Raw genomic sequence first — 22123 nt, forward strand, 5'->3', positions numbered from 1 at the left:
GCTCTCATTACCGGTTCTTTCACTAACTCTTATCACGTTAATGCAGGTTATGGTTGTTCCTGCAGGAAGTGCAGCTTTAGTCCCACTGTGTGCCTCACATATGCTGCATTACACTGAAAAATTTCCTGCTGTTCTGCATCCAGACTCTTCTGATGAGATGAAAAAGATTTTTACTTCTAAATGGTGTTAATATTTAAAGTAAACTGAGCAATACTTCTTTTTGTAATCCTCTGTAGTACATTGTTCAAAGTACACAAAGTCGTATGTAATTTCCACACAGTGAAAAGAGACTTTGTTTCATGCAGCAGACAGAATATATTTCTGCATTCTGATTGGGTTCTGGAAATCCCTTCAGAACAGCTTTGAGTCCTGTTAAACAAGCTTCTGTTGATGGTCAGATGTATGACTCAAACGTAAGACACGAGGCAGAAAGCGCAGCTGCGGCAGCTTCTGTTAGCGCTCATTTGGCCCGACTCATTTTTTCCTGGTTTATCACGCTGAAATCACGGAATTAAAAGTCAAATTTGGGTTTGTGTTTCATTAAGTGAAGTGGAAGCCTTGCATTTACACTGATGTCTACAGTATCAGAAGGTTTTGATGTAAACGTTCCACTGCTCGCCTGCTCCTGGTTTATAGGAAGGCAGTCGATGGCGGATGGAAACGCGTGTGAGCAGGGCGAGTGACAGATTCATCAAAATCATCGTGTCATGAGTACAGGGTGTGTGGCTCAGCCTGCCAATTAGCAGCATTCATCAGTAATGATTTTGTGTTTCAGCTACGTGACCATAAATCACAGCACAGTCGACACCCGAGCCGAACCGAGAAGCCTACTTTAAAGCATGACAAAGAACCAAAGGAAGTTTATTGTTTTAATAAATTCACTTTTTTTTTTTTTATTGTTCAGCAAAAGCGAAACAGATAAAAAGACCTCGCTGATTTAAGTCTAGCGTAAACGTTTGGTTTTCTAAATACCATTTTCATGTGGAAGGCACTTTAATGAATTTGATTTGGGAACAGGGGAAAAGGCTGGAATGTGAGAGACCCGAGGCCGGTTTGGTGTCGCATCAGCTTCCAAGTGTTAATAATGGAACAACAGTGGGTCTAAATGGTGCCGGCAAATCCTCCTTTTTTTTCTCTTTTTCTTGGCGCCAAACAACAAAGTCCATGAATGCAAACACGAGGTCGCTTGGCTCGGACACAGACAGTCGGACATCAGCGCTTCAGTGGAGAATCTCAGCTTGTAGAAACACCAAATTGGCCTGCAGCGACTTCTCCCACAAAGTCTGTGCGGCTGTTTGCACATCACGCAGCCGTGAGGTAAGTGACCCGTCGGTTTGTGAAGGAGTAGTGTCGCGTTCAGATGCGACCGATAAACGAGGACCCCAGGGTGAAATTTGAAAATAAATTACCGCTTCTACGATGCCTTCTGCGAGTTTAAAAGGAGACCATCACTTTATTCAAGACCGTCACGAGGTTATTCCTGCAGCTCAGGACGATCCTGTGCTTCGCTCTTCCTTTGCTTTCCGGTTTGTTTTCTGTGAGCACTGAACTGCCTGAACTGTCCTAAGCTACAGAAATAAAATGTGTGTACTCTTTAATTAAGTGCTGTTCCCCTTTACCTTTACTAAAGGGAGGAGGAAGGAGGGAGGATGGGGGAGCGGGGGACTCTATGCCTGGGCGAGGGCTTGTTTGAGGTCTCGGAGCAACATGGACGCCACGACGCTCTTCTCTGTGTTGATGGTGAGCAGGGCGGTGCAGGACTCCTTCTGCTCCAGCGACACCAGGACCAGGGCTCCGCTGCTGACTGTCCGGCCGGCGAACCTGCAAGGTGAGTCGGAGAACTTCAGGTGAGTTGGAGAACTTCACAACAACAGGTGGCGTTAAAGGGAGAGTTCACCAAAATGTGCTCTGTTGGAACTGCTTTCCAGCAAAAGAAATAGTGCCTATAAAAACTGCTGGTCTGTCCAGAGTGACAGGAGATGTTGAGGTTCAGTTCTTTTGTGTAAACTTTCTTTCACAAAATGTAATTCACTTCCAATATTTTAGGGTGGAGGCAGATTTAAAATAATAAAATAAATAAAAACAAAACAGTCTTCTCTTGTCTCTAAAGAGCTTCCATCCACCTGTCAAACAAATTCAAAAAAATATTTTAAAAAATCTACCTGGTTGAAGAAAGAAAATGTGAAATGTGTTTTTAATAATTGCTCATCACAGGGTGGGATGATGGAGCCTGTTAGCATTTCTTGTTATTTTGAAAATAAAAACGGAGACAAATATTTCACATTTGTTTAGCAGGAATAAAACAGCAGATCTAATCGTTTGTAAACCACACCAACCCAGTGTTACTCTTTCTGGTATAATATTTGTACTCTTGAATTTCAGTATATGAAATGTTGGCTGAAATGACTGAAAGTTATTGCAGCCCCTCAGCTCGACTTTTCCAATCACGCATAAACGATTTTGTCAGCTTAGCAAAATTTCACCTTTTCAATAAAACATCAGGATGTGAAGCCAACAGTCAACGTCAGTGAACAGACACAATCCAGCAAACAGATAAAGAAATCAATGTGTCCCCAAATCACCAGTCCAGACACTTAACTCACATTTCTCCCATAAATCCTCACACCTTGTAATTACTCTAAATTAGTGAGTGAGACAAAGAAGGAAAAAGATGTGAGAGGAAATATAGAGAGCGGATCAACAGACAGTCTATTATCCCAGCTGACTGAAGAGCCATTAGGGGTGAGACACGCCCTCTCTGCCAGTCAAACACAATTTAGCCTGTTTTTATGGACTCTGGGTGTCTATAAGTGTGTGTTGGGGCCTCTGGACTGGTATGAGGGGCCCCCTCCTCATCCCACCCGCTCCCTCTGGGCCACCAGGAGAATTCTCAGTCCACTGTTTCCTTGGATACCGTCCCTGCAGACTGGGGACAAATCTGGGCACACATGGTCCCCATTGAGAGCGCTAACAAGAGGCAGACAGGGGCTATGACCCAGCGTGACCCTCTTTGAGGGGTGACAGAGGCGAGCTGAGCCCCCTCTCCTGCTCCCCTTTGGACCTCTGCATCTCTGAACCTCACGTGGCAAACTCCCAGCCATCTGCCTCCATTTAGCACTACATCCCTGCAACAAAGACCCCCTGCGGCAGCCTGCTTAGGCCTGACAAACAGCCCACAAAGAGCCCCACTTAGGCCTGACTAAAGCCTGTGAAGGGCCCCCGCAGGACGGCCTCTGGACAGGCGCTGTCACATGGAGCCCCGCAACGCGGTGCTGCGAGGCAGGAGCGGCCAGCACGTCCACCAATTAGCACGCACACGTTAAAGACGTGGACAGGAGGAGGAGGAGGGACGGGGGACATGCATACACAACGACACGGCGACGGCTTGCAAACCCAGTGTGTCTGGGTGCGTCTCTGGGGAGCTGCTAAATTACCATCAACAGAGGAGAGGGAGTTTATCAGCGAGCTCTCAGGGAGGAGACAGAGAGTCCTCCTCAGGCTTAATTAAAATATTAGCCACTTCAGCAGGAAACACAAGCCATCTCACAAATACCAACCTCTTTGCTCTGCTCTCACTTCTTTAAATAATTCAGGGGTTGCACATCAATCCAAATGACTAATTGAGGATATTCAGGAGGTTCCAACTTAAAAAAAGAAAAAAAAAAGTGTTTTTCTTGACCAATTTTCTCAGATTCTGTTGAACACGCAGCCATGAAAACATGTAAACATACATGCTCATCCGTCTCCTGCCCCCCCAGTATCAGCAGCTTCAGGTGTCTATGTGGTCCCTGTGGCTTTGCTAATGGATTTAGGATATAAATCTATCATTTACTCAGCCAGTTAACACCAGCCCGAGGCTGCTTTCATTTCGTCTCAGGAGACGCTGCTGTGGGCCTTTGTTCACGTGTGGTAATAAGAGCCAGTGAAAGAAACGAGAGTGTGTTTTGATTGCGTTTGATTTCCAAGCTTGTTTGCTTTGAATTTGCGGTCATGTGCACGTTGAGGTCCAGAGACCGGATCCTCATAACATCTAGACCTGTCTCGATGAGTGCATTTTGAGGTACTAGAAGGGAAAGATTAAAGAGCAGCGGGCTTTAAAAGGGTCATTGGTATTCTCCTGTGCTCTTCACACACCGGGCTAAACACTGGATTAATTGCAGTGTATGGAAAGAAAAGCAAAGCATAACCCCTGGACTTAGAGCAGGCGGATTGGCATCGATCGGCAGGGCTGCAGCTAAGCATCACTCTCCAATTATCTGTGATTCTCCTCAGTGCAGAGAGCCTGTGTGTGCCATCTGCCTCCCCTCCACCCTGCCGCTGCAAACACAGAGTGGGCTTCACCTTTACATTCACCCTCACGCAGGGAAGACACAGGCCGCCGACGACTCCGCAGCCAAGACTTAACCCACAGCGAGTACACGAGCGCCCCGCGTCTGCATGAACATTCGACCAGCTTTGACGCCAGTCAGGTTCCAAAGCGCGTGACGTCTGCACCACCATCAGATAAGCTGAGACCAAACGTGTAGCGGCTGCTGCTGGATGTTACTGTTCCATCACACTTCCTGGCCAGGTGGGCAAGTGGAGCAGCGTCCTTCAGCTGAGTGGTCAGTGAGGCCAGACCGCAGGCGTACGCATGTGAGCAGACTCAGAGCAGGCAGATGGCCAGAGCTATTAGCCCCAATTAGAGGCAGGAGCCCTCCACGCAGAGCTCGCTCGTACCGACAATCTGCACCTCTCGAAGGGCAGGCGGAGGCGATGGGTGGGAGAGGACAAACGGACGCCGAAGAAAAGGGACAAGAATTTAACATTCAAGGAAACCAAGTGGGCCTCAGTACAAGAGTAGCACGACACTCTTCCTGTCATCTGAACATAGATTATAAGCCACGGTGTCGGCTGGAGAAATCTGTAACGGAGAGGCCGGACGTGTAATTAGTCAGGTTATAAATGATAGCCAATTAAATTTGAAATAGGAACAAGAACTCAACGTCACAGAAGAACGAAAAATTCACACTGTTTAGAGGAACATGATTTAATTATATCAGAGTGTAAAGTAAAGAGAAAGCATAGCTTATAAATCAAGTGCAGTTTAACGTTTTTTTTTTTGTTTTTGTTTTTTGTTTTTTGGAAAATTAGGCTCTAACCAGACGGATTGGCAATGCATGCAAAATTCGATCAAATTTGCTTTCAAACGGACTGAAAAATAGAGCACATTTATTCTATTCCGCCTGTTTAGACATAAACAAGAACAGCGTTTTCTACATTTGCTTTCCTGCTTGATTTATTGCCATCCTCCTTTCCAGCAATCAATTTCTGTGTTTCAGCGGCACCCCCCCCCACACTCACACACACACACACTCACACACCTTCCCCTGTTCAGCCTCGATGCCTGTTTAGGAAAAGCAGTGCTGCACCCTGCTGATAAACAAGGGGAGTGCAGAGGAGATGAGGAGATGAGGAGCCGAGGGGCCAAGGGGCAGAGGGGAAGGCAGGCTGTTGTCTCGTTAAACAGACCCTGTGCTGCGAGTGTCCGAGCACAAGCTAAATGCATCAGGCGTCATATCAAAATCCATTATCTCTATATTAAAAGCCAAACTCTCACTCCCTGCGAGGGACGACGCTTTGTGTGATCTCGCCGGGATTAAAGGAGGTTTTCTGTTGGGGGAAGGAGGAGGAGGAGGAGGAGGAGGAGGAGGAGGAGGGGGAGGAGTCCTGGATGGAGGTCACCTCACACGTCACATTTAATGCCAGGTGACCTCCATGATCAGCTCTCAGTTGGTGTATCCCATCAGATCGATCACACTGCTCTGTGCACGTGTGTGTTATCCATTCAAACACACACACACACACTAAAATCACAGCTGATGGAAAATCAACTTGCAAAAATTAATTGAAATGAACTGAAACCTGTTTTGGATTGTTGTTGTTGTTGTTGACGTGTGAAGACACCATCTTTGACATTTTTCACTCTTTTCTGTCATACATCATAAAAATAATCAACAGATTAACCAATAATCACTTTTGTCAACTGGAAAAAAAAACAAGCAAAACAAAGAAACAAACAATAACCTGCACGAGAGAATTAACAAACTGCTTTCGGCAGTGAGTCAGCAATAAAAAGAGTGATTGTTACTGTAACTGGAGCTAATGATTGGACTGATTATGAGCGATATTTAGTCCAAAATTGTTCCAGATCGTAACAAAACAATAATTCAATCAGTTAACGGATGGAATGCTGTCGATTAAATGGGCAGATTTAGAGGAGCTTGTGTAAATCTGAACACAATCCTCCTCTTTGGGAAAACTTTTCTCAAACAAGGCTGTCAAACCTGCCCGTCATGTCTGAGGAGACAAGGACTAAATTTCGCTCTTTTTTTCCTTCTTCCTCACGTCCAACAAAGGGACAACATGGTTGAACCAGTCATTACGAGGACGCATGCGGACAATACGGAAGAGGGTGTCTTCATTATGACGGGGGGCCTGGTATCCTCTTCAGCCGTCACAGAGGCAGGAAGAGAGGGAGATTGATAGCGTGGAGTCATCCGAGCTATTGGTTATTCTGAAAGAAGCATGAGCTTATTGGACGCAGAGCTAACATTGATTTCCACTCACTCTTTCAGCTCTCTGTGCCCTTGTGCTACCGTCTCGCTCCGACTTCCTCGCTGTCCCTTACGTATCCACCGCCGCCTACATCTTCCCTCGACCCATCTACACAGAAATGATCACGAGGAGACGTGGAGAGACGCCCGCACGGCGAGAGGTAACAAAAGATGGACGGAAAGGAGACGAGCAAAGGAGGGAAGGTGGGGTGAGGGGGACAGAGCACGAGGTGCAGGGATGGAGTGAAAGACAAAGAGGAAGTGAAAAGAGAAGACAGCGGTGTGGTGGGAGAGACAGATGGGGGTGCAGCGATGAAGTGAAAGAGAGACAGAGCAGGAAACAGAGGGAGAGAGGGACGTGTAATTATCTATCAGGTGTTCGGGTGTGCGTGACAGAGGAGGAAGCTCATTAGCACACTCTGTGTACACCAATTACACAGCCAGGCTTCTCAGGGCATTCCCCTGGCGTGTGTGTGTGTGTGTGTGTGTGTGAGGATGACGGGGACACACAGACACTCGATGATACCCACAAACACACTGTTCAACTGATCTCCACGTGGAACACAGCTAACACCGACTCCAGATGTGAATTTGTATGAATGTGACATCTGAAACCTTTGTGTAGTGATGGGAGAAGAATTCAGATCTTTTTCTGAAGCAGAAGTACCAATACGGCAATTTAAAACTAATCCATTACCAGTAAAAGTCCCGTTTAAAGGAGAGATTCGGCATTTTTCTACCTGGGCTCTATAATTACATGTTTAGCTGTGTTAATAATTTGTGTTTTGGAGCTGGTCCCCTCGACTGGCTGCAACGTAATCCTTTAGACCAACCAGCAAAGTCAGGTCTGCTAAAAGTGCTTTTTTGCCGTGTCAGCTAACAGCACGAACCTTAACATACATGAGCTGAATCTGATCAAACCTTAGCAGTCTGAGGGACAATAACAGCTCAGCTATTATGCTTTGAAGATGTGAATGTTAGGGAAATTAAAACGAAAGGTCAAATTTAACACAGTTTAAGTAGATCTGGTATTAGTTTAAAGTGACTGGATGACTCAGCAGTTTCCACACGGTTACAGAGCTGTGTGTGCGCATGTGTCCGTGTGTGAATCCTGCGTTAGAAAGCCTCCTTGTGAACTGGCTGCTTTATGTGAAATCATCTGTTCTTTCTTTGTCACGTTTCCAACAGCTGGCGAGAGGCTGTTAGCATCTCTCGTTCAGTGTGAAAGGCTCTGTTCAAGGTCTCGTAGTCTTTGGCTGGTCCAGGACCAGACGTTCAAAGATTTCCACAGTAGTGATAAGAGCACAGTGGACAACAACAGGCTGCGCATCAAGTGTTAATACAAGTAAGTGTATGTAACCTCCATGAACATTCCATCTGTGGACATGTCACCTGTGGAAGTTGCTCTGGCCGGGTGAAACCACGCCCACGTTGGCCACGGACAGGACCTGCTTGCTGATGGCCTGGCTGGAGGTGTTTGCTGTTGCCATGGTGATGGTTGCAGAGGTTTCATTCATGCCCAGGAGCTTACCTGAGAGGATGCAAAAAAAGTTCAGGCGTTAGACACGGACCGGCACAAACGAAAGGCCGAATTATGTTTCGACTGTAGAGTTTCCACGTCTGAGTAAATATTTAGCAGAAAAGCAAAACACCACAGCCAAGTGTTGCACCTGGAAAATGTGTTGTATACTTTGGGACTTGGGCCCACCAGGGATTGAACAATAAGATAAAACAGATTTTGATGGAAACTAAATGCAAATAAAAGGACTTGTAGCTGGAAGCAGTGGGGACTGTTCATGTGCACTTAGTAACAAGTAAGGATTTGAAGGAAAGAATGGAGATAAATATGCACAAGTTAGGCAGAAATAAAACAGGTCTTAAAGGCAAATATAATGAAAACCTGTTGACTGAAAGAATTAATTAACTTCACTCAATGGGCATAAAGCAGCAATTTACTAGAGAGAGGGGGGTCCAGCAAAGCAACTTTTTCTACTCCGTTCAATCCGTCTGAGTGCAACGTGCACTCAGCAGAGCTCAAAACATTGCGAATGAAGATTAATTAAGGCAGGAGCAGCATTTAGCAGGCACTTAAGAGCACGCTGATGGCTTAGATATGAGTATGCTCTCAGCTCTCAATAGCCGCTACAGTATGAAACGCTGCAGGTGTGTGTGTCTGTTTTGTATGTTTGTGGAGGAAACGCCATTAAGTGCTTCATAAGAGGCGAGAAATGTGCCTTAATGATAAAAGGCGAGGAAATGTTTATTAGAGGGAGGCTGCTAGGATACATATCATCTATGAATACTGCAAACGACAGAGGAGATGATTCACTGCCAGTCAAGTTGCAGTTTCTGTCCATGTCAGGGACTGACAGAGACGATCACCCGAAACTCAGCGTCATCACAACCGATGAGCTTCAGATAAGGTCACAATCTGCCCTTCTGTCCCTTTAGACATTTGTGTGAAATTTTGTCAAAATTTTCCGGATGATTTTCCGGTCAAAAACGTGTTTTGTGAAGTCTCGGTGACCTTTGGCTAGCTTAGAATAATTTCAGCAGATGCTAATTTGTGAAAAGATTTTGGTCACTTTGGAAATCCAAAAGTTAATTCTTTCATTTGAGACCCAGCAGTCTGGAAACGTCCAGAGAAACCAGAAAAGCAAACAAATTAGTTCTTTCACTGCCACCGATTTGATTTAACACTAAATAAAAAGCAACGATATACTACACCAATAACAAACACCTCTGCCTCGATATTTTCAAGCAACAATGTCCTTGTACATATATGGTAAAAACAACTCTTCATAACATGTCGTGAGCCTTTGGATTAGTCGAATAACAATTTAAGTTTGTATTAATTGTGAATGACAACAAGCTCCGCTGTGCTTTAAGCTTCTGTTTTCTCATACTCCAAACTGGCTCACCTTGCTCCTTGCAGAAGTCCTGCTCTGTCATGGTGCTGGGCATTAAAAGCTCTCCCACAGCAGGCTGGATGGACACACTGAACTGGTCTTCCTTGGTGCTGGGGGGAGGACGACAACAGTAAACAAAGAGGATATCAAACATGAGGAGCTTAACAGGAATCTTCTGATGCCTAATTCAAACTGATCTCAACCTGATGGATGAGGATGAGTGTTTTTTTTGTGCATGTTTATGCTTTGTGTGTTTATGAAATGTTTCTCTTCTGACTGCCTCACAAATCACACTCTGTGAATGGCATTTTGGGCCAGATTGATTCCCCCATCCTGAACAGATTTTCTGATAAGGTTATTGATCGGCTGAGCAGCGGTGCCAATGGCATTCAGCGGGTTGATTTGGGCCGGGGCTGATTACTGGAGAAATAATTGTTATCCCAGTGAACCCGGATCAATTGTGGCTGATGTCTCACCTGGGAGTGCCGGCACAGAGAGGGTAGGAAAAGGAGAATTAACAAACGAGGGAGAGGGTAAGAATAAGAGAAGATGCAAATGAACGTAAGAGGAAGAGACACCTGAGGGAAAAGTGATGATGAACGTGGAGACGCACAATAAGAGAAAGAGATGTACAGCTGAGGGTCTGAGTGAGAAAGGAACAAGCTCGGCTGGATACGAGTGGATGTCAGGTTGTCTTACCACAGCTGGAAGTTGGCTGCTTGTGTTGAGTCGCTGAAGTCAATACCCATGGAAACCGTCACCGAGGCCTCTGGCTCCAGTCGCTCTGAGAACAGGAAAGAAGGGAGGAGAAAAAAAGGAAGAGTGAGTGACAAGGGCACAGTGTGCAGCCTGGAGAAGGATGGAGCAAAGGGAGGAAGAGGAGGAGGAGGAGGAGGAGGAGGAGGAGGAGCAGGAGGGGGCCAGCAGCAGAGTGGAACAGACAGACATCCACACCACTTGTGTTTTCTACTTCACAAAGCAAGGCCACAGTGTGTGAGAAATCTATCCTTCAATCTCGCTCCACACACCTCTCGCCTCGGGGAAAAAAAAAAAAAACACATGAAGGACTAGCATATTTCCAAAACAAGAGGCTTGTCAAAGAGAGCATCAGCATCGAGAGAGGCGACGTGAGGGAGACAGAAGCTGCACAGAGTTAAGTTAAAAATGTTGAAGAGAGTCTGGACAGCTGAACAAGAGGAGGAGGAGGAGGGAGCTTAAGGATGTGAAGAACACAGACAGACAGAAACATCCTCCACGCCTCCCCAGTCGGCCTGTGTTTCTCTCTCCGTGGTGCAGGGCTGTTTTGCTGTATAACTCTTTCCACGGACAGAAGAGACTCCAGAGGAAACCTCATGGACTCACTTCCAATCCAGCCTTCACAGCTCTTCTAACAGTCATTTTCTGGTTTACCTTCATGTTGTCTTTCGTTCTGTAACCTTCTCCATAGTCTTCTGCGTTGATACAAGCCAGTGACTTACATAAAGATGGCAGGCATGTCTCCACTTCCTCCCACTGTGTGAAAAGTAGGCCAAAGTGTCCTGGATCTGAGCGCTGCCATCTTGGGAAAATTTATTTGATTACTAGATTTTCAGTTTGGCTAAGCTTCTTGGTGTTTTATTTTTTTATGCAGACGTTTGAAGCATTAAAGGCAGAGAACAGGCCAGGAAATAGTTGTTAATAATTATTTAACCAGAAACGTGTTTGCTGATATAAGGACGTGCCGTTGAACATCTTTTTACATGATGGGTCTCACAAACATTCAGGTGTTGAAGAGCAGCAGGGAAACGTAAAGTACAGGCAACACACAATATTTCTTATTAAGTACAAAACCTGTCGTGTAGCATCCCTTTGTGAACACACACACAAACAATAAAGCTTTGTCTGTATTCATCCTCTGCAACTCATCCGAACCAACTCCAGCCACCCGCTCACAGTGGCCAGGCTCAATCGATCCAAATTACCCACTGTTTGGCTGCTCGAGTTCCTTCAATGCCCAATCAATCCACTGCAATCGACAGCTTTAACGTGCTCCACCGCACACCACGTCTGTCTCTGTGTGTTTGTGTGTGCATGAAGAAGAAAATCTTGAGGGAGGACCGCACTCGGTCTTGTATTATGCCGAGTGTAGCGATCATACAACAGTGAGGCAAGAAAAATGGAGATGGCGTGAGTTTGTTTGTCCTGATCGATACTAATGAACAGGGATTAGCTGAAGCAATATTGGCTGTTCTCAGGGAATGGGAACAGGGCTATTTGCTGAGCTGGCTTAAAGGTTTCTGATAACAATGATCATATTAATATCTGTCTGAGAAAACAATCATGGTATAGACGGGGATGCAGAAAGTCTGGAGATATCATGAATGACGAGGTGGATCTGAGTCCAGGCTGGAGTTTGTGTGAAGACTGACTGAAAGTTTAATAAGAAGCATTTTGATAGAAAAAGATGAGGAGATTTGGCCACATGTGGCTCATTTTTTTTAATTATGAGTGTGCAAATCTGCCAGACTTTCTTGGGAAACAAAAATCAGAAGACACCTGATTCTGATTTATGAAGAGGAAACTTTCGGACAAAGCTGGTGACTTTCTATTCTTTTGTCAAACAGCATATTCTTACGACTCAGTGTCTTTGTCATGTGAATTTTTTCTTTTAACACGTGTGGCGCTCATACTCACCGACTGTGTTAAAGCAGTGGATGTTGAGGCTCGTTGGGCTTCGGTCTCCTATGTGGATCTCCTCCAGGCTGCGGTCTGAGCTGTTGGTCAGTGTGACCTGAACAGCCACCATACTGGGCTGGTACAAACACGGCTGCCTGGGGAAATGGTACTTGGCTGCCAGACCTTTTCCTGTCATATGGTGAAGCAGCTCATAGGTTTTCACGGGGCCGAAAGATGGAGTGGTGACCTAGAAGGACATGTGGAAAAACAATGAATAAACCTCAACAACCACTGACACCGAGATGGATTTTGTCTATAAGTTTTGTGCAAACAAACAATTTTGAAAAAACTTAATAAACTACAGTATGGGCTCGATTGATGTATGAACAACTAAGCACAGCTGGAAACAAAAGCCTGAGAATGAAGATGAGAAAAACATTGCATCCCGAGAGGCATAAAGCTCTCCACATCAGCACAATATCCAGGGACGCCTTGTACATTACAGCGCAAATGGACCCGCACAAGAGGACAGATTAATGCGAGAATCTCCAGTCTTTCCATCACCTATATTCATGCAATTCACCGCGTCCAATCAGCAGGCAGAATGCTGCACTTCTGAGTCGACTGATGACGCCCCACCAACCCTCCCTTCATTAACTCTGTAGGGTAAAGAGGAGCCCATTTAAGAAATGTTCTCAATCAGCCCAGTTAGATGGAAATGGGCTGGATGCTCGGTCAAACCAGGCTGAATAAAAACAACCTCTAATGAATAGAAACACGAGTGCCTGCATGGGCCAAACCCTCCATCGGCAGGCCTTTTGAAAAGGGGCTTTTACCTTTTCAGAGGCAGGTAATTGCATTACTTTTGAGAGTTATGGAAAAGAAAAGAAGTGGATTTTTTCTTTCTCCTAAAAATTAACATCTCGTTACTTAGATGAACACTGTTCACACTTGGCGGCTTTCACTTTTTCACTTGATGGTGGCAACTGTCAGCTCCCATTAGAGAGAAAAGGTGGGTCGGCCCACACAATGCGACCTTGCACACGACTGCACTGTCAAACGGGATAATATTCACATGACGTGCGTAAACTTTAGACACGCCATTGCTGCATCTACATCAACACAAAGTAATAAAAAATATCAGAAAAGTATGACAGCTTTGAGTAGTTTCTTCAGTCTTCAACAAATGTTAAAGAGGTCAGTTTGTTTTGAGTGATGGCACTAATTCGTACAAAACATCTGGAAGGATGCAGCCTTTTCACACCCTCTAAAACACTTAGCACCTGAATGTGTTCGTGCAGCGACACATGTCATCCTGGAGTTCAGAGACTGAAAACAATGATATTTATCACCTCAAAGTGATAAAACAACTAACAAATCTAACATAAAAAAGTCATAAGAGTGACAAAGAATAACTGCCAAAAACAGTAGGAAATATCAGGCAGTTTTATATGCAAACAACAAGCAGTGGTAGAAAAACAGATCCAGTCAGTGACAAACTTCAACAACTAAGCAAACTAATTAAGCTAATTGAATGTGACTGATAATATGATATGAAGAAACGCAGTGGAGACACGCAGCCGTGATGGTGGTGTCACTGTACATTGTTTTACTGAAGCTCGACGAAGTGGCAGCGTGTTCTGACTTGGCCGAGAAATGTTCGAGACGTCCTTCGACTTGTCGGCCGGATTGTGAGGGTGAAGAATCGGTTTGACGTAGAAGACGAGTTTGAGGAGATGAGTTTTGGTGTGTTCACCTCAGAGGGTGAGACGACGCTGTACGAGTCGCTGTACTGCAGCAGCAGGATGAAGACCTCTGATAGTTAAATTATAATATCACATCCACAAGTACAGCTGGAGTTGTAGCTTCTCGTGATAGATCAATTATTGGTTATTATCAGTGTTTTCTGTTGTCTCAGTGCTGATAAAATTAAATTAAAAGTGCGCTACTTTGGCTCTGAGGCAACATCCTATTTCTGTCTGTATTTGCCTCTAAAATTAATTTGAACTGAAATATTCAACTACAAGTACCTCAAAATATGCATTACTTGAGCAAAATGTGCTTAGTTACATTCCATCACCATCATATGTATATCAATTCCAAATATTAATTATTGGTCTTGCTGATTACTAATAATCCATATCTATTCAGAAAAAAAAGCATTATCAGATGATTGTTAGTATTTATTTTGCAAAACACCTACAAATGAAGTCACTGATGAAGCTACTTCATCAGCCTTGTTGACTTATTTACTGACGTAAACATCAAAACAGGAAACACGCCTCATTTTGGACATTTTTAAACTGGTAATTTTTTCTTTTCTGTCAACAAATCCCTACATTTCCCACAATGCAACTCAGTGGCGTCTATCATGAGAGTTTCCCTGCTGGTTAAATGCCCTCATTCATGTTACTCAAAGGTCCTTGTAAGGCAGTTGAATTTGTGAATTTCCCTCCAGAGACACAGAAGACCAAACAGCACTATCCATTACAAATAAAAAGACCTTTATGTGGAATAACCATTTAATTTTAACCTATTGCTGTGCAGCCCTATGAGTCAATTTTTGCAGCAGATTGTTGATGCTTTAATCTTACGGACTAAACTTCAAATTTCTAAAAGAAAATTTACGGGTAAAAAGCCAAACTTCTTGGTCACACATACCATTTTATTGTTTAAAATCTGCATTTGATTTGCATACGCCCTGCAAATACACATATACCAATTACTCCGTTTATGGTCATTTTGGGGCACAAGATAATAACAAGGAGAGGAAATAAAAACAATACAAGTCTCTCAAAACTGTCCGATCACACCACCATCCTCCGGTCCCCTTGACAGAGCGGCAGCATCTCTTGTAAAGGAGGTCAAACAAACATTTGCCGCTGTGCCGTAACGCCGCTGCGCCCTCACAAGCGTCCGTCACGCCACCACCAGCCTGCAAATTTATTGGGCCACTTTTGCATGTGTCAGAGCAGTCGGTGTCGATAAAGCTGGCCATAATGTTTGCCACCCCATCACAGCGGAGATTTACCTCCCTGACAGACACATCTTGCTTCAAGGTCCTGTCTGTCGCCTCGCCCTGAGCGGGCGGCAGAGACAGGACACGGCTTCAAACCGCTTATTATCACCAATTTGACACAGTGGACAGTTAAAGCCTGACACGAGTGCCCACACAAGCCCCTTCACTCCATCCATTGTTGTGCTGATGCACCGCACAAGCCCGTAACACCTCAAGTGTAAATAAGAGAAGAAGAGGGACGTAACCTTGACTCCTCCGTCAGTCTCCCTTTCTGTTATTTTTTTTTTTTTTCCTTTGGCTCCCATTCTGCAGCCTGGACAGGAAGGAGGGAGGTGACAATGAGGGAGGAAGTTGATTGAGAGGCTCTATTATGCATCAACTTAAAGGAAGCTCCTGTGATGGATGACACAGACACCAGTCACCTTCAGAGCCCGGACGCCACGCTCCCAGCATCCTCTCTGGCAAATGACCTGAAAATCCCGCTGACATATTCAAAAGGGGCTAACCGGAGCTGGGTAGCCTTGTGCCGTGTGCATAAGAGGGCCAATTTAAAAGAAAGTGGTGAGTGTGGTGGGGGTACGGAGACGTATGGGCATATATTGAAAATCCATTTCTGTTTTTCAGACACCGCCTGCCTCCAGCGGCTTGGACAGGATTTCATTATGCTCTACAAGAGTTGTGAGGACTGAAGTGAGGGACATGTGTTTGACTTTAGCGCCTAATTGTTCCCCTCAGTCAGGAGATGACAATTAATTGAGGGGCGTCACAAAGACCTTGACAGCAAATTGAATTAAATAAATGTTACTACAGCCATCTAAAACTACTTTAATGTAACAAGAAGTCTCTGCCGCGCATATAGACAGAGGTTAGTTAATTTATGCCAATTTGTCAGTAAATTGGGTATTCTGAAATGATTAATTTTGAAATTTTCCATTAAAGAACATTAGCAATAAGAGAGGACTGTTATTCACAAAGTATTGTCCTTCATGTAGCTCTGCAGGTATTGTTAACAAGCTGCCAACAGTTTCTTCATTTAACAGGACATTTAATAAAACTTGGACGGCAACTAATGATAATATTCATCAGTGATTCTTTTTTCCTCGATTCATCAGTTAATCGCTTGGTCGACATTAGAAAATTGTGACTACAGGCCATCACGACTTCCCACAGTCCAAAACCAGAAGATATTAAACTTATTTTCATAGAGCACAACGATTTTTGCTTTTAAAAATTATTTTATAACCAAATTGTTGGTGCTCAATCGTCTAATCGATGAAAAACCAATCATTTAAACAGAATCAAATGCAGACAGGAATTAAAACATGAAATTTAGACACTAAACACGTTCAAAACATATACGAAACATTTAAACAAAGTGATAAAGATGTTATTACTTGGATCACTACCATCATTCAGTATTTAACTTGTGAGGGAATATTATCTTATATTAAGTTTGTAACAACGCTGGCTACCAAACGCAGAAGAAACCAGAATGTTTTCTATTGAAATAATCCCACCAGCCTGAAGAAAACCACCTTGAAGAACTCAATAACTAAAGGATAATTATGTGCATAATTTGTCTGAATACTTCCTCCATCAGCACTGCAGGAATTTGTTCACGATGGGGCGTTCGGTTTGTGTTTACAGATTTAAAATAAACCAAAAAAAACTGCTGACAGTAAAAAGCTAAGAGGTTTTCTGGGACAGACAATGGAAACATACATACAATCATCAGGATTTTACTGACCATTCGTGACCCGTGTCACCTCGGAAACCGCGAGTGACAAAAAAGGAAGCAGCTTTTCTGTCCAACGTAAAATGCCTACACACAGAGACAAAAACCTGTCCTCACACAGTCACAAAAACAAACGAACCAGAAAAGAAATGCTGCACGAGCTGCATTAAAACATTTCCTAAACTATCCACTTGCTGCTTGGTCGCCTGCACCGACCGCTTCTGTGTGGGCATTTATTCCTATTTAAGAGGCAATCTCCACAGTTTGAGTGGCAGCGGGAGGTTTGGAGGGCAGGAGCTGCTATATTCGTGGCGCTCGGGGTCCTTCTGCTGATTCATAATTAGACATGAACCCAGAGCGCCCACTACGGGGAGGTCAGGGGGGTGAGGAGGGAGATGGGGGAGGAGGAGGGGGCGAGTTGGCGCCCGCCTGATGGACACCAAATGAACAAATTATGATGGCCCCCTCTGGGCGTGATGGGGTCAAACGCCCTGCGCCCTGCCGCTGACAGTTCAATTTCCCCCCAACGCAGCCCCATTCGCCGACTGCTAATTATGAATGAAAAGTTATCAGCCTCAGCCACCTCGCCGCACACACGGACAGCGGTCGGAAGAGGTTTGGGGTGGGCCGGCGGGGCGGGTTGGGGGTTTTAAGAGGCATTTGTGAAAGCTCCTAATGTCAAAATGTTATTAGAGAGAGCGGCAGCATGCAGAAACTGGGGAGAGGAGGAGGAGACAGAAGAGGAGGTGGGTCAAAGACAGTGACCAGGGTTAATCTAAATGCCTTTGATAACCATGCAGTAATTCTCTAAAAGGGCCCGAGCGCTCAGCTGAGACAGACTCGTTGCCTCTGTGGGCAGATTGCTGAGAAATAGAAATGACACAGAGGCCAGCGTGAGTGTGAGTGTGAGAGTGTGTGTGTGTGTGTGTGTATGAGAGAGCTCATATGTAAGTGTGTGCATGTACAGGGGAGGGGCGTGTGTGAATAAAGGTGAGGTTATTTACCCTTGTCTATGAATCCCGATGCCCATCATGTATTTATGCATAGAATTGACTCTAAAATCAGATGTTGATGTGCAAAAAGTTCCCTGTTCTAATCTGCATTTCTATTCTCTATTACTCCATGGCCTTCACCTGAGGAGGAGAGAGTGACTAACAAGACTCGCGCTGCATAAACGCTGTCCTGAGAGCAGCTGTCAATCACAGTGAGTGACAGGCGGGCAGACTAAGAATACAGAGTAACTCGCCACAGAGCACATCAGCGGGGCTGGGACAGCGCAGAGGCGGCTCAGACAGCTGCATGTACACAAACAAACCACGAGAGATTAAAACAGACTGTTTTTTTTTTTTTAAAAAAAACATCTTTAATTATGTAGATGGCTTGTGTTGGTCTTAATGCTAAGCTAAGCTACTCGGCTGTAGCCTCATATTTAACCCACATATGTGAGGAGGTGGCGTTGATCTTCTCATCTAAGCAAACAAAGCATATTTCCCCAAAACATCAAATTCCAATACCGTAACTTGACTACTTCTATTTCTGTCTACCCTGTGGATGTGACACCAACTGTCCTGGAGGGATCCTTCCTCTGAGGAAGCATTTAGCAGAATATTCTCAAGAGTGTGGTAACAATGCAAAGGCTGAGCGGCTCGAAGTTAACTTGATGGAGTGGGAGGGAAAGAACTGTGTGACTCAGACCTAAAACATAAAACCAATTCCTCTCCCGATGCTTTCTTTTCCTCTTTCAGAATACTGTAGAAGTGCAACCTAATTTAGATTTAGTCCTGAAAATATTAGTTTATTAAAAGACAAAAAGACTGGCTGAATAACAGAAAAATAACAGTTTATTCATTGGTAATTTAACTCATGGTGTTTTTCAACTGCTGTTTGGATGATTTGAGTTCTTTATATTTTTTCTGACATTTTCACACATCTGACAAAACTCTCCAGAGATCAATCATAAAGCAAACCAGTGCCCAGTGAGGTAAATTAGTGACAGCAAAACACTTGGATCCCATAATAAAAGCAGGTGTCAAACATCCGTGTAAACGCTGAACATGTTAAAAATAAAGATTGGCTGATTATAAAAACAGCAGACCGGGCTCTGAAGACACAAAATAGACACAACAACAGCAGAATGAATGGTCTGGACATTTCATTCTCCCGCGGGGGGGGCAGGATGGAAAACACACAGACATGCAGGGACGCTCACACATTGAGGAGAGAAAGGAGCCGTCACACAAGGAAAGGTCAACCATCAGACATACACAACACGGAGACACGAGGGACACAACACCTGACAGAGAGAGATGGAAGGTGACAGGGAGGAGGAGCGAGACGAGAGGACTGGGTGGGACGCAGAAATAGAGTTCAAGGGCGTGGACGAGCGAAAGACAGCGAGGGTGAGGAAGACAGACTATAAGAGATACAGGAAACAGGGAGAGCAGTTGTACTGTCCTGACTGGCTATAAATATAAGAAGGCAGGAAAGGTCAATAGTTGGCGTCTGAGGCAGAAATGTTCCACAAGGGAGAGAGGCTCATTTCACCATCTCAGATGCTGCGCTGTTCCTCTGTCAGTGCCAGACAGACAGAGGAACAATTGACTCCCAACACACGGTGATAGAGGAAATGTCATCCCTGTGTGTTCCTACTGCAGACACACACACACACACACACACACACGAGTACATACTAACCTGCATGGTGGAGGAGATGTTGGAGAGAGAAAGGCCCTCGAGGTCGGACAGCAGGCTCGAAGAGACGACAGACGGCTTTGTAGCGTTAGCGGGTGCAGGAGAGACTAAATGACACAGGGAAAACAGAGACTTAAAGCTCGTTGAAGCCATGGTGGAGTAGTGACACACACAGCCAACAGGGGGCGCCAAAGTCTCAAATTGTAAATGCAAATTTAAAAAAAATCACTATAGACTATAGAAATATAGTGTGAGCAAAACTGAAAACCACAACAGACTGAAAGAGTTGAGGGCAAAGTTGGGGAAAGAAAGAAAAAGTTGTTCACTGACTGATTAACAGTGGAGACAAACTCACAGTCATCCAGATCCAGTAAGGAGACTTCCTTCTTGGACTTCACTTCCACCTGAAAAACAAGCATGACGATGAGCAACACAGAAAAACAACAACCTCAAAGCAAAAGTACTGAAACTGTGCGTCGTGCTGAAATATTTCACTTCTGCTGACGGCGCCTCTCAGGACGAGACACGCTCATCCCACAAACAAAAAAACACTGATACTCTGCATTTATACGTAGCGCCACTGGAATTTTCAGTGACCAGTCATGCAGTGTCGTGTCACAACCGATATGTGCCACCTCGTGCCACCGAGTTCGGCTTGTCAGGTGTTCACTTGTGGGAATTACAACGAATGCCTGCAGCTCGCGCCACAACAGGCCCAATAAAAAAGCATTTAAACTTACGAGCGCTTTTATCACCCTTTCTCCACACCCTCCTAACCAACCAGGGCTCCATCCACGTCACATAAAGAACCATAAAATTCCACTCTACATACTCCAGACTGAGCAGACGGGAAGGGGGAAAAAAACCAAACAACAACAACAAAACAACAGGACAGAGCGAGAGTGAAAACAAACAATAAAGTTAGAGGGCATATCTTATCAGATCTTCTCTGACTGGCGCTTGGTGGTGGTAATAGAGACGAAAACCTTGTTAGTAAATGGAGATCTGGAAGAGCGAGCGAGAGGCGTATGGAAAGAGAGGGGGAGAGAGAAAGATGCATAATTCATAGGCCGTGTCCAAATGACAAACTGTATGAAATGAGAATTTCATAGTGCAGAGAAGGAAAGGGAGGGTGAAATAATGTGACGAGCGTAACAGGTAAGAAAAGGAAGGTGAGGGCTGAGAGGGGACGAGTGAAAGACTCGAGGGGAAAAACAAATCTGATAACAGAGGAGCAAAATTATATCCCACAGAGTAAAATGCGATCTCGGCGCTCTCGCCATGTGTGTACCTGGGAACGACGACTCCCTGGGAGAACATGGTGTGTCTCCTGTTTACAGTGATGCTCCACACGCGTTTGAACATGACATGTTGTGGATATTGTGGAGTATCTCAGATCTGAGCTGAAACTACACATCACAGTATGACAAATGTGGAAGTTTCAGGTAAGGCTGAACTATCAGATGCTTGGTAGGCAACATCTGTTGTGCTTAGAACCAGATAAAGAACCAGAACTGCATGCAGTGTGCCACGCCTACCAACATCGACATAAACAGTCAGTTTGGGCTGCAGTCAACAATTATATTCACTATTGATTTCCCCGATAAATCTATACTTTAACAACAAGTAAGTAGATACCAGGAGAACACAGACTTTCCTCATGATAAATTTTATTCTGCGCTTCTCTTCTTTTCAACACAATCCAAACAGAATTATCAAATCTATACAAGAAGCTTTGGCTTGACACCATTTGATGGACAAAAGAAGCAATTTGAAGTGGATTTTCACATTAATGTGCTCTACTCTCTTCCTTCAATCCTTCATATTTTTACCACGGAAAATGTTTCAAACCGTCAAGTGTCTGAATCAATCAAAGAGCACATAATGATCATGTGCTGGAATTTAAAAACAAAAGCAGATTTCAGTGACTTATAGACTGGAAATAACCTCAGACACAATCCTAATGAAGGGAAGGCAATGAAGCATGTTGTGCTGTGGACGAGCTGCGAGTAGCTCACGCTGTCTCCTCACTGTGTGAAATTGTTCTGCTACTCAGTTAAACTTTTTGTTTATCCTACACCCAAATTAATTTCCTGAATTGACTTGAATGAATCATAATTTCACCTTGGGTTTGGACTTCACAGCGGCCTTCTTCGTCTTCTGCTCGGCTTCGGAGTCTGAATCGTCCGAGTCCGAGTCCGTCTCTGAGCTGGAGGAGCTTTCAGCCGACGAGCTGCTAGCTTGAGCTACCGGTCCATTATCGTTTTCATCTGAGTCACTGAAACACAACACAAAACACAAACACAAAACTAGAACCACAGAAGAACAGAACAGTAAGCGCCTGGTCAGCTTCTAAGTGAAACATCACCACCATTTCATCACAGGACAAAAGAACAAATAGTTTTGAAAACACCAGGAAACCTTGACAATATCTTTTCGCTCTTCTCCATCCACACTGAAAGCTGGAGCCTGTCAGAACAACAGCGATCAATCTGTTTTTGTTTGCAAAGTTAATTCA

At 44.5% G+C, this 22123-nt stretch overlaps 1 protein-coding gene across 1 annotated transcript in view; it reads right to left on the reverse strand.

Moving 5' to 3' along the window:
• Positions 1-856: 856 nt before the first annotated feature.
• Positions 857-22123, reverse strand: part of ap3b1a (adaptor related protein complex 3 subunit beta 1a) — a 45388-nt gene continuing 24121 nt past the window's right edge. The window contains exons 20-27 of the mRNA XM_046374358.1: positions 21730-21883; positions 19961-20009; positions 19609-19712; positions 12179-12407; positions 10205-10289; positions 9518-9615; positions 7989-8127; positions 857-1821 (exon numbers count right to left, since the gene is read on the reverse strand). Coding sequence (XP_046230314.1) covers positions 1668-1821; positions 7989-8127; positions 9518-9615; positions 10205-10289; positions 12179-12407; positions 19609-19712; positions 19961-20009; positions 21730-21883 — 1012 coding nt within the window. The 3' untranslated portion in view covers positions 857-1667. The remainder of the gene's footprint in view (positions 1822-7988; positions 8128-9517; positions 9616-10204; positions 10290-12178; positions 12408-19608; positions 19713-19960; positions 20010-21729; positions 21884-22123) is intronic.

The sequence above is a fragment of the Scatophagus argus genome, chromosome 20 (genome assembly GCF_020382885.2).
Source record: "Scatophagus argus isolate fScaArg1 chromosome 20, fScaArg1.pri, whole genome shotgun sequence".
NCBI classification, from domain to species: Eukaryota; Metazoa; Chordata; class Actinopteri; family Scatophagidae; genus Scatophagus; species Scatophagus argus.